Source organism: Hypanus sabinus, chromosome 1 (assembly GCF_030144855.1).
Source record: "Hypanus sabinus isolate sHypSab1 chromosome 1, sHypSab1.hap1, whole genome shotgun sequence".
Lineage (NCBI taxonomy): Eukaryota > Metazoa > Chordata > Chondrichthyes > Myliobatiformes > Dasyatidae > Hypanus > Hypanus sabinus.
In genome coordinates this window covers 47,118,740-47,133,678 of record NC_082706.1, presented here as the reverse complement: position 1 = coordinate 47,133,678, position 14,939 = coordinate 47,118,740, and the positions used below count along the sequence as shown (strand labels likewise).

Sequence of the window (14,939 nt, the reverse complement as noted above, 5' to 3'; positions counted from 1 at the left end):
TGGGCTTGAACTACTGCCATGGAGGCTGTAAGACTGTCCCGGAGTCTTGAGGCCAGTCCTGGATGTTGGAAGACTGCTGAAAGCTCGTGTTCTGGAGGTGGAGGCCTGTCCTGGAGGCTGATGGACTGTCTTTGCAGTAGGATGAATGTTCTGGAACTGGAAGCCTGTACTGCAATTGGAGGCCTTTTCTAGAGGCTAATGGACAGTCCTCGTGACTATTGGACTGTCCTGGAGCTGACAGACGGTCCTCAAGCTGGGGGACTGTCCTGGATACTGGAGCATTGTCCTACGTCTCTCCTAGAGGCTGGATGGCTTTTCTGGAGCTGGAAGACTGTCCTCAGCTGGAGCACTGTCCTGCAGCTGTTGGCCTATCCTGGAGCTGGAGGCCTATACCTGGACTTGGAGGCCCTTCCTAGAGGCCTAAAAGGCTGTTAGGACTATTCTGAAAGCTGAAGACCTCCCTGGACTGGATAACTGTCCTACAGGCTGGAGGCCTTTACCGGAAACTGGAGGCCTACACTGTAGCTGGAGATGTTGTGGAGGGTGGAGGACTGTCTTGGATGATGGAGTACTCTCCTGGAAGCTGCTGGGATATCCTGGAGGCTAGAAGACGATCCTGGTGTTGGAGGACTGTCCTGGGGGCTGGAGGACTGCTCTGTAGGCTGGAGGACTGATGTTGAGGACTGTCTTGGAGCTGGAAGCTTCCCAAGAGCTGGAGGACTGTCCTGGATCTGGACGCCTGTCCTCAAGACTAAATGTCTGTCCTGGAGGCTGTCAGACTCTCTTGGAGACTGAGAGGTTGTCTGGAGGGTGGAGGATTTAGCTGGAGGCCAGTCCTCAAGGCTGGGGCCTGTCCTGGAGTTGGAGGACTGTTCTGGAGATTGGTGTACTGTCCTGGATATGGAGGAATGTTCTGGAGCTGAAGGCCTGTCTTGTGTGCAAGGGATCACATTTGTTATGCTGTAGTTGCTGTTTGTTTCTTGTTGAGTTCTGTGTTCGTCTGCTGAACCTGCAGACACAGGAAAGTTTGACAACCCCTGTGGGCTTCCCTAGCACATTTCACGTGTGTTGGTTGTTACAACTGATGATGCAATTCACTGTTTGTTTCAATATACATGCTATAAATAAGTCTAAATCTGAATTTAGACAATCCTGTGTGTGATTGCGTAAATCTCTGTGCGTTTGTGAATGTAGAGAATGTGGCTTCATGCTTATGCTCTGTTTCTGTAACTGAGGGTGTGTATGAGGGTGTGCCTACAGGTTCTTGCAGCCTGCTTCTGGGTGGTGTGGACCCCACATGGTGCATTGCCCTTTTAAGAGCACAGGTGGAACTCAGGTGTTATCACCTGAAGCAGGAAGTAGCTGTTGTGGGAGAGTAAAGGTGACAGATTTTTGCCTTTCACTTCCCTGAGTCCCATCCCCACTGCCCCACCTTCCCACCCCTGTCGATTTGCCCCTACCACTTGCACCTCGACCCTGCCCCCCCTCTCCCCCCCAGTGCCTCACGCTGGGACAGGACTCGACTGCGAACCTTACTACTCAGACTTGGGAGTGGAGTGTATTGCAGGTAGGCAGGGGAACAAAGAGGGAGGAGGAGGGAGGGTGAAGGATGGAGGGAGAGGAGATGGGGAGGTGAGAAGGTGATGGGGAGGTGAGGGAGGGAGCAGAACGGTGCTGAGGGGATGAGGAGCAAGTGAGAGAGAGTGTGATGAGAGACCTGCCATTCAGCCATCAATCCATTCACACTATTTTGCTCTTGAGCCAATACTAGTCCATTGAGGGAGCTCCACTAATCCTTCCGCTCCAAACCACAGAACTCCTGGGAACAGGAAGAGTCCATTTGTTCATTCAGTGTCTACTAGCTCCCCAATGCCCCATACTTCCTGAGACTTCCCCCTCCTTATAACCATAGGGGACCTCAGGTTAGGGGAAATTCCTATGGCGACCTCTCCAGTGAAGATCCCTACAATGGCAATCATGGAGAGGTCCACCTTCACAGAGATCCCCATGCAGATCCATCATGTGGTGATCCCTGTGGAGATCCACGGGAGATGCCTTTTGGTGAGGTTCCTCCTCTGTGCACTGGCTTGTTCTCTCTCTGAAAAATTGGACACAACAAAATAAAAAAAGGCCACTCTGCCCCTCTAAACTACACCATAACTTAGTACCATCACGGTTGACATGACCCACACCTCATTCCTCCTACCCCTTATTCTCAGGCCCCATCTTTGCCTCCTTCCTTCAGGGCACTGGGCTAGGATTTGGGATGTAATGTCACAGCCGTCTGAAGCGTTGGTGGCAGCACAGCTGAAGTAACGTTCATGCAACGCAATGCAAGTAACGCAAACGTTTACGTTCTGTTTGCCCCGCTGAAGAACGGATGCTGCTGAGATGGGAAGGGGAAACAGATGGGAACGGCAGGGTTAGAGGGGTGTGTGGGTGATCGGTGGATGGAGAGGGTGGGGGAAAAGAAAGCAACAGGGCAATGGTGTTGGGGCTGGTGGAACTGGGTAGATCAGGAATAGGGTACAAGGAAAGTCTCCATTCGGCAAGGAACTGAGCTCAGGACTCAGACAGTTATGTTGCAGATTTATAAAACTCAGGTCAGGCCTCATCTGGAGTGTTGCTTACAGGAAAGATGTTCATTCTGACTGTCTCTTTGACAGTCAGGGTATCGGTATTTGCTAAAGAACATGTGGAATTCTTGTCTTTTTGTGTCAATGTATTAAGTTCAAGAGTCAGGAAGTTAAGTTAGAGCATTGTAAAACTGGTCAGGCCACATCAGCAGTATTGCAGTCAGTTCTAGCTGCCCTATTACAGGAAGGGTATGGGAGATATGGAGCCACTGCAGAAGAGGTTCACCAGGATGCTGTCTGGATCAGGGGTAAGGAGAGGCTGGACAAGCTTGCAACACACTTGAAATGTTCCAGGAAATCAGCACTTCAGGCAGCATCAACGGAATTGAATAAACAGTCAACGTCTCTGGCCGGGACCCTTCTTCAGGACTGAGAAGAAAGGGGGAAGGCACCAGGATAAAACAGGATTGGAGAAGGGAAGGAGGCTAGCTGGAAGGTGATAGGTGAGCGGGAAAGTTAAAGAGCTGGAGAGTAAGAACTCTGATAGGAGAGTAGAGTGGACCATCGGAGAAAGGGAAAGAGGAGGGGATCCAAGGGAAGGTGATAGGTAGGTGAGAAGAGGTAAGAGGCCACAGTAGTGAACAGAAGAAGAGGTGAGAGGGAGAGAAGAATTGTTTTACCAGAAGGAAAATTCAGTGTTCAGGCCATCATGTTGGAGGCTACCCAAAAAGAATATAAGGTGTTGCTCCTCCACCTGAGAGTGGCCTCACCTTGGCCACGAGGAAGCCATGGACCAACATGTTGGAACAGGAATGGGAATCAGATTTAAAATGTTTGGGCACTGGGTAGTTTGCTTTTTTGGCAGATGGTACAAAGGTCCTCAATGATGCGAATTGATCCTTCCCAATTTATGAAGGGTCTCACCAATGTAGAGGAGGCCGCTTCAGAAGCACCAAACACAATAGACAACCTGAGCAGATTCGCAGGTGAAGTGTTCACCTCACCTGAATGGAGGTGAATAGGCACTTAGGCTGCTCGCAGGGATCAGTAACAGGAGGGAAGGTTAGCGGGGAAGGACGAATGGACAAAGGATTTACAGAGGAAGCGGTCCCTGCAGAAAGCGAGGGTGGATGGAGTAAAGTTGTGTTTCGTGGTATGATCCCTTTAGAGATTGTGGAAGTTGAGGAGAGTGATGTGTTGGATGAGAAGGCTCATGGGGTGGTAGGTAAGGACAGAGGACATCTATCATTGTTAAAACAGAGGGAAGATGGGGTGAGCGCAGATATCTGAGAAAAGGATGAAATGCGATTGAGGACAGCATCAATGGTGGAGGAAAAGGAGGACATCTCTGATGTCCTGGAAAGGAAAGCCTCATCCTGGGAACAGATGGGGTGGAACCCAGAAAAGTGAATAGAATTTTTACAGGAGACAAAGGTGGGAAGAGGTATAGTCAAGATAGCCACGCAAATCAGTAGGTTTATAAAAGCTGTCTGTCGACAGTTGGTCTCCAGTGATGGAGACCGAGAAGTCGAGAAAGGGGAGGGAGGAGTCAGAAATTAACCAAGTGAATTTAAGGGCTGAATGGAAGTTGGAGGCAAAGTTGATGAAATTGACGTGTTCAGCACGAATGTATGAAACAGCACCGATGCAATTGTCAATGCAGCAGTGGAAGAGTTGGGGAGCATTACCGGGGAGAACGTGGGTGTTTTTATCTAAACCAGTGGAGCTGACAGGAGACCGGATCAAATTATTTTAAACACAGTAAAATTTATTCATAATTAAAACATTATTAAATATATTACATTTATGAATATAAATATTATAGAATTGAGGTTGAGAGGTATTAGACATTTCCCCCAAGGTGGAAATGTCTAATACATGGGAAATACTAGTCAAGGTGAGATGGGGTAAGCTTATAGGAGATATGAGGGGCAAGTTTTTACTGAGTAGTGGGTGCCTGGATAAGCTTTCTGCGGTGGTGGTAGAGGCAGATATGATGGAAGGAATAAGATGCTGTTAGATATTTGGATATTTGGGAAAACATTGAAAAGGTCATTGTGCAATTTAATTGAGTATAATTGTTTTCACTCATTCTGAATAACACCAAAGGACCTGTTGTTTTGCTGCAATGATTTATTTCCTGTGTCCTGTGTTGGAGGAAGGGACAGAGATGGAGCAGTTCCCAGAAAGCTGGGAGATCTATGTCTGTAGACCACCCAGAGCGTACCTGATGTGGTGTTCCTCTGGGGGGGTGCTGTGTCACAGCCTGAGGAGAGGCACTTCGGGGAGGGGATTCAGAGAGAAGCTCCAGACTCCATGGCAGATGGAGTACCAGGAAGAGGAGGCAATAGATCCCGAAATTGACATCACAGGTATATAGGGTTGTAAAGAGAGCTTTATGCACTATGGAGTTGTAAACCAGAGCACTGAGTACAGGTGGTGAGGTTGCGTTTGTAGTACTTCATGCAGTTCCAGTCACCTACCTACAGGAAAAATATATCAGTAAGATTGAAAGGATGCAGAGAAAACCTACAGGAATTTTGCCGGGACCTGAGTTGTAAGGAACGTTTGAATAAATTAGTACTTTATTCACTAGAGTGTAGGAGAATGATGGAGATATACAAAATTATGACAGGTATAGATAGAGTAGATAACAGCAGCCATTTCAGATTCAAATTGTTTATTGTCATTTAGAAACCACAAATGCAATGCAGTTAAAAAATGAGGCGACGTTCCTCCAGAATGGTATCACAAAAGCATATGACAAAACAGACTACACCAGAAAATCCAATTCTTCTTATACTGGGTGAGACTAGGACTAGAGGTCATAGGTTAAGGGTGAAAGGTGAACTATTTAAGGGGAACCTTCGGGAGCTCTTCACTCAGAGAATGGTGCAATTATAGAAAAGGCTGCCAGCAGAAGTGGTGGATATGGGTTCGATAGTTACATTTAAAAGAAGTTTGTATAAATCTATGGATCGCAGGGGTATGAAGGTGCAGATAGGATTAGGCATATCAGGCCATCATGGACTAGATGGGCTGAAGAACCTGATTTTATACCGTAGTATTCCTTGTCATTCTACGACCCAGCATTTGTCAGTGGGGTTGCTTTCCGTGATTGCTCAGTGGATGATGTGGTCTTGGTGGGCCAAAAGGCCTCTTACTGTGCTGTCGTCCTGTTGTGATGGTAGATGGTTGCCTCTCTGACTGGAGACGCGTGACTAGTGGTGCGCTGCAGGGATCAGTGCCCGGTCCGTTGTTGAGTGCCATCTATATGAACAATCTGGATGATAATGTGGTTAACTGGATCAGCAAATCTGAGGATAATGCTAAGAAAATAGGCTGAAAAATTGGAGACTGAATTTAATGCAAACAAGTGCAACGTTTTGCACATCAATAGGACCAATCTTGATAGGGCACTGAGGCGTAAGGTATAACAAAGGGATCTGGGAATGCAGGTCCATAACTTGTTGAAGGTGGCATTACAGCTCGATAGGGTTGGAAATAAAGCTTTTGGCACATTGGCTTTCATAAATCAATGTACTGAGTACAGAAGATGAGATGTTATGTTGAACTTGTATAAGACATAAGTAAGACCTAATTTGGAGTATTGTGTGCAGTTTTGGTCACCTACCTACAGGAAAGATATAAATTAGGTTGAAAGAATGCAGAGAAAAATTACAAGGATGTTGCCAGGTCTGGAGCTAAGATTAAATAGGTTAGGACTGTTTTCTTTAGAATGTAGAAGGTTGAGAGGAGACTTGATAGAGGTATACAAAATTATGAGGGGGTGTAGATCGGGTAAATGCAAGTGGGCTTTTTCCATGGAGGTTGTGTGGGACAACAGCCAGAGGACATAGGTTAAGGGTGCAAGGTGAAAAGCTGAAGGGGAACGTGAGGGGAAGCTTCTTCACCCAGGGTGGTGAGAGTGTGGAACGAGTTGCCAGCATGTGCTGCATATGAGCTCCATTTCAATGTTTAAGAGAAGTACATGGATAATAGGGATATGGAAGGCTATGGTCCCAGTGCAGGTTGATGAGAGAAGGCAGTTTAAATGTTTTTGGCATGATATGCCAAAGGGCCTGTTTCTGTGCTGTACTTCTCAATGACTTTGTATGACTGTATGACCCAGTGGTGATCAGCGAGATTGAGCACTGGACGGCCGGTGCAGAACAAGAAGGGCCTGTTTGATGGGCTCTGTGGCCTCACCCTCTTGCCCACAGCACCCTCCTGATGCACCATCAATAACTCACACTGAGACGTAGGTGAGATATCGGCTTTTATTGACTGGAAGAAGGAACCAGGAGTGAGTGTCTATCATACAAGGTCTTGGAGACTGAGGCCGAGCGTCAGGCCGCAGGTCTCCTTTATACAGGGGCCTGTGGGAGGAGCCACAGGAGCAGTCAGCAGGGGCGTGTCCCGACAGGCACATAGTTCACCACACCTCCTCCATGCTGTGGTTGGTGTCTCTTTAAGGGGAGGTCAGGTTGCGTTTCCAGTGGAACCAGTTTGTGTGGGTATGTCACATACTCTCCTGTCCCAGTGCCATCCAGAACGTCACCACAGCACAGACCCTGGATCCAGCACCCAACTGGAGCAGGCTCTTGCATACCGCTCGGGACTGACATCCTCCCTCCCATCAGCTGACAGAACATTCCCAGCTTCCTGCACCATACCTGGACAGAACCCCAATCCTGGCTGTGGATCAGAAACTCGACTCTCTCTTTCCCTCTGGTCTCTAGGAAAGCAGACACAGGTCGATAAGAGGAGCCACTGCCACTCTGCAGGACGGGTGAGTAGAGAGGGTTCAGAAAAGATTCACCAGGATGCTGCTTGGATCAGTGGGTCTGAGCTACTGTATAACGAGTGCTTGGACAATCTTGTGTTGCTTTTTTCTGGGGCACTGGAAGCTGGGTGGAGATCTGTTAGAGATTTATAAAATTATGTGAAGCATAAATATTCAATCATGGTTGAAATGTCCAATGCCAGAGGGTGACATGGGGAAAAGTTTTGAGGAGATGTATGCGAGGCACATTTTGCAGGGTAGAGAGGGATGTGTGCCTGGCTGTCATAGACTGGGGGAGTATTTTGTCGAGCAGCTTCACTCCATCTGCAAGTGGGATCTCCCAGTAGCCACCTATTTTAATTCCAAGCCTCGTCAGCACCTCATAGTCCATCTAGGTTGTCTCCTGCCTGATGGCACGAATATCGATTTCTCCAACTTTCGGTAACTTCTCCCACTAACCGTCTCCTTTTCCGTTCTCCATTCTGGCTTCTGTCCCACTCTTTTCCCTCCTCATCTGAGCAAACACCTCCCACCCTGCATTTTGGTGCCCTTCCTCCTTCCTTTTCTCCCATGGTCCACTGTCCTCTCCTTTCAGATTTGCTCCTCTCCAGCTCTTTACCTTGCCCACCTACCACCTCCCAGCTTCTCATTTACCCCCACCCACCAAACTTCCCGCTCACCTGGTCTCAGCCAGCACCTGACAACGCCCCTCTTCTTATTCTGGCGTCTTCCCCCCGCCTTTCCAGTCCTGATGAAGGGTCTTAGCCTGAAAATGCCGACTCCATTCTAGATGCATCTAGATGCTCCGTGGCCTGCTGAGTTCCTTCAACACTTTGTGTGTGTTGTTCTGCAATGCAGTGCCGGGGTGATAGTGGAGGCAGACGTGATAAAGTTGTTGACAGACACGTGGAATGGAGGGATATGGACCATGTCCCATGAGGAAATGTAATTGAACTAATGTTTTCTCTCATGTTCAGTGAATGAGAGTTCACTTGGCCTTCGTTAATCAGGGATTGAATTCAAGAGCTGTGAGGGAATGTCACAACTCCATAAAACCCTGGTTAGGTGACACTTGGAATATTATGTATGATTCTGGTTGCCTCATTGTGGGATGGATGTGGATTCTTTAGAAAGGATGCCGAGGAGATTTACCAGGACGCTGCCTGGATTGGAGAGCATGTTTTAAGAGAATAGGGTGAGTGAGCTGGGGCTTTTCTCTTTGGAATGAAGGAGGATGAGAGGTGATCCGATAGAGGTGTTCAAGACGATAAGATAGAATGGACAGCCCGAGATTCTTTTCTCTTCGCGGGGCAGCAGCAGCTGGCACCAAAAGACATAATTTTAAGGTGAGTGGAGGACTGGGGTGTGAACAAGGATCACTTTAGGGGAATGTTCAGGGTATGTTTTTTACACAGAGTGGTGAGTGTGTGGATCGTGCTGCCAGGGTTGGTGAGAACACACACGTAGATTAAGGACATTTGAGAGATTCTTGGATGGACACATGGATGAAAGAAAAATGGTGGCTATGAAGGAGTGTATAGTTAGATTGATCTTGGAGTAAGTTAAAAGGTTAGCACAACATCATGGGCCAAATGGCCTATACTGTGCTGATCTGTGTTCTCTGTACAGCTGAGGGGGTTAGTAATAGTGTTGTCATGCACAGCACAGATCTGCAGCTGTGCTATAGTACTCTGTATTCTCTCTGTATGACACAGAAGAGGTCATTTGGTTGTCATGTGAGATGTTATCTCTGCCTCATGATAATGTGTTGCAGTGAGATCCCTGTTCATCCTCCCAAGACCCAGAAACTCTCTGCCACCAGCACATAATTCTCCAAAATTTCACCATCTCCAACACTTTCCACTTTCCACAGGGATCACACCCTTGTCTACTCATCCCTCCCCACTGATCTCCCTTCTGGAACTTATCCTTGCAATCAGAGCAAGTTCCTCACCTACCCCTACAATTCCACCCTCTCTCCCATTCAGGGCCCCTAACAGGTGAGGTGACACTTCACTTGCCAGTCTATTGTATCCAGTGCTCCAGGTATAAATCGGTGAAACCGGACGTAGATTGGGAGACCGCTTCGCCGAGCACCTATGCTCTCCATCCACTAGAAAAAGAGAAATCTCTCAGTGACCACCCATTTCAACTCTGCTTCCCATTCCCATTCCGACATGTCAGTGCATTTTCAAAACTTCTCCTCTTACCTGCCCATCGCCTCCCTCTAGTGCTCCTTCTCCTTCCCATTCTTCCATGATCTTCTGCCCTAGCCTATCTGATTCCACCTTCTCCAGCCCTTTATCTCTTTCACCAGTCAATTTCCCAGCTCTTCGCTTCACCTCTCCCCCCTCCTGGTTTCACCTTTCACCTGCCATCTTGTACTTCTTCCTCCCCTCCCCCCACATTCTTATTCTGTCTTCTTCCCCCTTCGTTTCCAGTCCCGATGAAGGGTCTCGGCATGAAAATGTCGACTCCATACCTCTCCTTGGATGCTACCTGACCTGCTGAGTACCTCTAGCATTTTGTGTGTGTTGAGGGGCCAGAAGGAGATGAGCTTGTGGAATTCATTGCTACCAGGCTGGTCTGTTTCTGCACAGTAATCCTTGTTCACACCAGAAATCTCCATCCCCACACATATTGCACAGAACCTTCAGGAACGTGATCATCAATCCAGTCCCCTCTCCATCCACTCAAACACATGGGTACAAACCAAAATGGTTTGACCTTCCCCATAGACATCCCATCCTATCTGAGGATAAGTCAATAAACCATTTCTAAACCACTCCTAATGGATTACCACTGTGCTTCAATACAGTCCACAGTGCTCCAATGTGGTCTGTCTGACTGTTTGGAGTACTCCAGATGTGGTCTGTCTGACTGTTTGGAGTACTCCAGATGTGGTCTATCTGACTGTTCGGAGTACTCCCAATGTAGTTTCTATGAGTATTCAGAGTGCTTCAGATATGATCTCTCGGACTGTTTGGAATGCTCCTGATGTGGTCTACCTGACTGTTTGGAGTACTCCAGTTGTCTGTCTGACTACTCACAGTGCTCCTGATGTGGTCTCCCTGACGGTTTGGAGTACTCCAGTTGTCTGTCTGACTACTCACACTGCTCCTGATATGGTCTCCCTGGTGGAATTGGTTCCGATGTTGTCTCTCTGATTATTAGGAATGCTCCAGATCTGGTCTCTCTGACTGCTCGGATTGTTCCTGATGTGTTCTTCACTTTATGAATCCTCAGGATGTGGTGTGACCATTGTGTTGATTAACTGCAGCACCACACACCCTCCAGCCCACTCCCTGTGTTCAGTCTCCCAGCATTAGACATAGGATAAGAATGAGGCCATTCGGCCCATCGAGTCTGCTCCATCAAACCAACATGGCTGATTAGTTATCCTTTTCAACCCCATTTTCCTACCTTCTCCCTGTAAACCTTGATGCCTTGTCTAATCAAGATCCTATTAACCTCTGTCTTAAATATATGCAGACTTGTCTTGCACAGTCCTCCACAGATTCTCTACACTTTGGCTGAAAGAAATTCCTCCTCGTCTCTGCTCTGAAGGGACTCCCTTCTGTTCTGAGGTTGTGTCCTCTGGTCCCAGGCTCCCCACCTTTTGGAAGCATTCTCTCCCTTTCTGTCTAGGCTTTTCAATATTCGATAGGTTTTATTGAAATTCCACCCCCCCCCCATTCTTCTAAACTCCAATAAGTACAAGCCCAGAGTCAAATGCTTCTCATACGTTAACCCCTTCATTTCCTGCAATCATTCTTGTGAACTACCTCTGGACCCTCTCCAATACCAGCACATCCTTTGTTAGATAAGGTGCCCAAAACCGCTCACAATAAACTAGATGTGGTATGACCAACTCTTGGCCACTGGCTGCACTGCCAGTGTCTCTGGGTGCTGGTACCCAGGGTCCCAGATCGGACCTTACATCGGGGCACACCATTATTGAACAGCGGCTAAATACCTGCTCCCATTTCCACACAAACCTCCTCCCATCTGCTGCAGAAACACTCTGCGCCAATCTCCCCCCCACCCCCCGCAATCATGAACACCCTACTGAACGTGAAGACCCCCAGGTATGTTGACCCCACCCACATTGCGTGGTCTCCCAGTCAGGCGACACCTCCCATTCACAATGTGTGCCTCTACCTGTGGGATGGTCCATCTTCACTGAGGTGGCTCAGAGACTGGTGGAGTTGTCCACAGGACGTGGAGAGACGTCTGTGCGTGGGCGAGGCAGCTAACAGATGGAGATTAATCCCGATGAACATGAGGTCATGTAGTGCTGAGGCCTGGACACACGGCACGAATGCTTGAGTCACTCTGAGTGCTGGGGAGCAGGCATTTCTGTGTAACTTGTGTCAGGAAGAGTATGGTCATGCACTTCCGTAGAAATAAAAGGGTAAGCTATTTTCTAACTGGAGAGAAAATTACCAAAAATTGTGGTGCAAAGGGACTTGAGAGACCTTGTGTGGGATTCCCTAAAGGTTAATTTGCAGGTTGAATTGGTGGAGGAAGGCAAGTGCAATCTAGCACTCATTTTGAGAGGACTAGAATATAAAAGCAAGAATGAAATGTTGAGGCTTTATGAACCACTGATGAGGCCTCACTTGGAGTATTGTGAGAAGCTTTGGGCCCCTTATCTTAGAAAGGATGTGCTGACTCTGGAGAGGATCCACAGGATGTTCAGAAAACGATTCCATGACATATGAAGATCATTTAATGGTTCTGGGCCTGTACTCACTGGAATTCAGAACAACGAGGAGTTACATCTTTAAAACCTACCAAATGTTGAAAGGCCTTGTGACACAGTGGATGTGGAGAGGATGTTTCGTATAGTGGGGAAGTCTAGGACCAAATAGAGGGTGACTTTCAGAATGGAGATGAAGAAGAATTTCTTTAGTGCGATGAATCTGTGGAATTTGTTGTCACAGGAGGCTGTGGAGGCCAAGTATTTGTGTATAATTAAGGCAGAAGTTGATCGATTAGTCAGGACATGAAGAGACAGAGCAAGAAGCTGGGTGATTGACGCTGAGACGGATAATGGATCAACCATGATGAAATGGTGTAGCAGATGTGATGGGCCAAAAGGCTCAGTTCTGTTCCTACATCTTATGGACTCATGGTCCTGTTCAAGGATAGAACAGGTAGATAATGATTAAGGCAGCACATAGGGTACTGGGTTTGTTTTTGTCACATGTAATGAGACATGGTGAAAAGCTGTTCTTGGATACAATTCATACAGATGAGTTCATTTTTTTGTGTGTGTGCCACACACGACCAGAGCCTTGGCGGCCACTTTTTGTCAAGTGGTTGAACTGGAGGAAAGATTCTGCGAGTAGTCCCCACGTCCTTCCCACTGCGCAGTTTTTTTTTCTGAGGCCGAGTTGCGAGCTCGACACTCCACCCGGCACGGATGGAAAGCGAGCCCGGGGCGGCTGGATTGGAGCCAAACTCGGGAACATTCACTCCGGAGACCAGCGCCACCAGCCGGCATATGAGGTCATTACACTGTGCAAAACAATAACAGGATGTACAATAAATGGTTCCAGAGAAAGTGCAATATGGAAGATCATAACGAGATAGATTGTGAGGTCAAGGGTCCATCTCATTGAACAGGAGATGTATCCAAAGGTCTGATAATCTCAAGACAGAAACTGCCCTTCAGCCTGTGGTTGGAGCTTTCAGGCTTTTTCTGATGTGAGTGGGGAGAAGAGTGAAAGACTGGGGTCATCATCAGTTGGGGCGGGGGGGGGGGTTATGCTCCAATTTTGAACAAAGTTGTTCAGACCACAGTTGGGGTACTCCTTGCATTACTAATCATTGCACTGCAGAGGGAGGTCACTGCACTGGAAATGGTGTGGAAGAGCGATGGTGAGAGCTGGGAGAGGCTGGGAATGTTCCCTCAATGGAAGAGGAGGTTAGGAAGGGCCGTGACTGAGGTGGATAAAGATACAAAGGGGTAGGCTGCACAGAGAGACAGTAGAGAGATTCAAGGGCATCAGAGTGGTACCAGAGAAGGGTAACTAACCGATACACACTGTGGGGAGAGTTGGTGTGGTTGGGACACCAGGTCTCTGGACACCCACTGGAATGGGTCAGGGACCAAGGCCATGTGCTAGGACAAGGGTAGGCAACCTACGGCCCGCGGGCCAATAAAATGCTTATCCGGCCCACGAGCGATCTTTCCTTATTCTGAGTGTTTCATGCGACCACATTAATGGACATGCATGGTGTCTTGTTACACTGGCCCCAGGTTCAGTTTTGTTCCAAACCAACACTGGTATATGCGAAAGACGGGAAGACAGACTACCTTATTAATATGTATTAGATACTCTCCGCGCACGCGCAGCTTTTCAGATGGGATCATTCAAATTTGTAAACGGCTTTAACAAGAAATCCACGCTAAATATCCAGATATTTACATGGGCTACGATGCTTGTTGAGTAACTCTCGTTTCGAAATAAAATCCAAGAAAAAATTTCCAATGGCAATGAATGGAAAACGCAGGAAGGTAGACACTGAGTGCCGACACTTCTTCATCAAGCAAGCTGTGAAACCAGTTTGTCTCATTTACCTAGAAAATGTTGCTGTGAAGAAGGCGACATTACGAGACCCGCCATGGTGGAAGTTTTAACAAGTTTACTGGGCAAGCAAGGAAAGATGAAGTTGAGCAAATGAAGGCTAGTTTCTGAAAACAAACATCTTTTTTTTTGCCAAGAAAAGCAGTGAAAATGAAGGAAATACCCGTGCCAGCTGTGAAGTCTCAAAACGTATCGCAGAAAAGGTGAAGCCTTTTGCAGATGGAGAGTTTGTCGAGGAATGTTTACTGGCGGTGGTGGATGTTGTTTGTCCTGAAAAGAAACCTTTACTTGCATCTATCAGCCTGTCAGCAAGGATCACCCGGCGAGATGAAGAAATGTCAGCAGATATAAAAGTTGTTTCAGGGATGCCTGCAACAGATTGCAATGTTTTCCAATTGCCCTCGATGAGAGCACAGACTTGAGAGACACTGCTCAACTTGCAGTGTTTGTGCGAGGAGTGACCTCCACTTCTCAAATTTTTGAAGAGATTCAATTAATTCCTATGAAGGACACGGTTACTGGATCCAAGTGGGAAGCATCCTAATCTAGTTGACCATGCAAAAAAGATGCCATCATTGTTTGGCTGCACTTACCTGTGTGAGCAAATATTTTCAAAGATGAAGCACACCAAGAGCCATTTGAGAACAAGATTGACTGAGGCTCATCTTTTGCTCCTGGCATCAACAAGTCTGCCACCCAACATTGAGAAGCTTTCAAGCAACAAACAGCATCGTTTCATATTGATTTATCAACTGTTTGCATTTTTTTTATACTTACCATCATTCAATGCATCATGTTCATGCGTTTCATGTTTAAAGATTCTTTGTGTCCTTTTAATCGATTCAAAAGATGCCTTGTTTGAAATAAATTGCAACTAAACTGAGTTCTTTGATTATTAATTGGCATCCTTGGTTAAGCACGTGATTTTCTAGCATGCGTTATTCATTAATTTGAGGCAACACATAACTAGATGTATTTAAA

The 14,939-nt window shown here is 47.2% G+C and overlaps 1 protein-coding gene across 4 annotated transcripts in view; it reads left to right on the top strand.

Moving 5' to 3' along the window:
• Positions 1 to 1,382: 1,382 nt before the first annotated feature.
• The window catches only part of LOC132393512 (carcinoembryonic antigen-related cell adhesion molecule 8-like), a 34,416-nt gene continuing 20,859 nt past the window's right edge, over positions 1,383 to 14,939 (top strand). The window contains exons 1-2 of one of the 4 annotated variants that reach the window (XM_059968869.1): positions 1,383 to 1,567; positions 7,319 to 7,368. Coding sequence is in view for 1 of the 4 variants with exons in the window: in XM_059968859.1 (XP_059824842.1) it covers positions 12,791 to 12,876 (86 nt within the window). In the remaining 3 variants the exon portion in view is untranslated. Of the gene's footprint in view, positions 1,568 to 7,219; positions 7,369 to 12,759; positions 12,877 to 14,939 lie in introns of those variants that run through there. The other 3 variants (XM_059968880.1, XM_059968891.1, XM_059968859.1) reach the window with 3 other exon arrangements.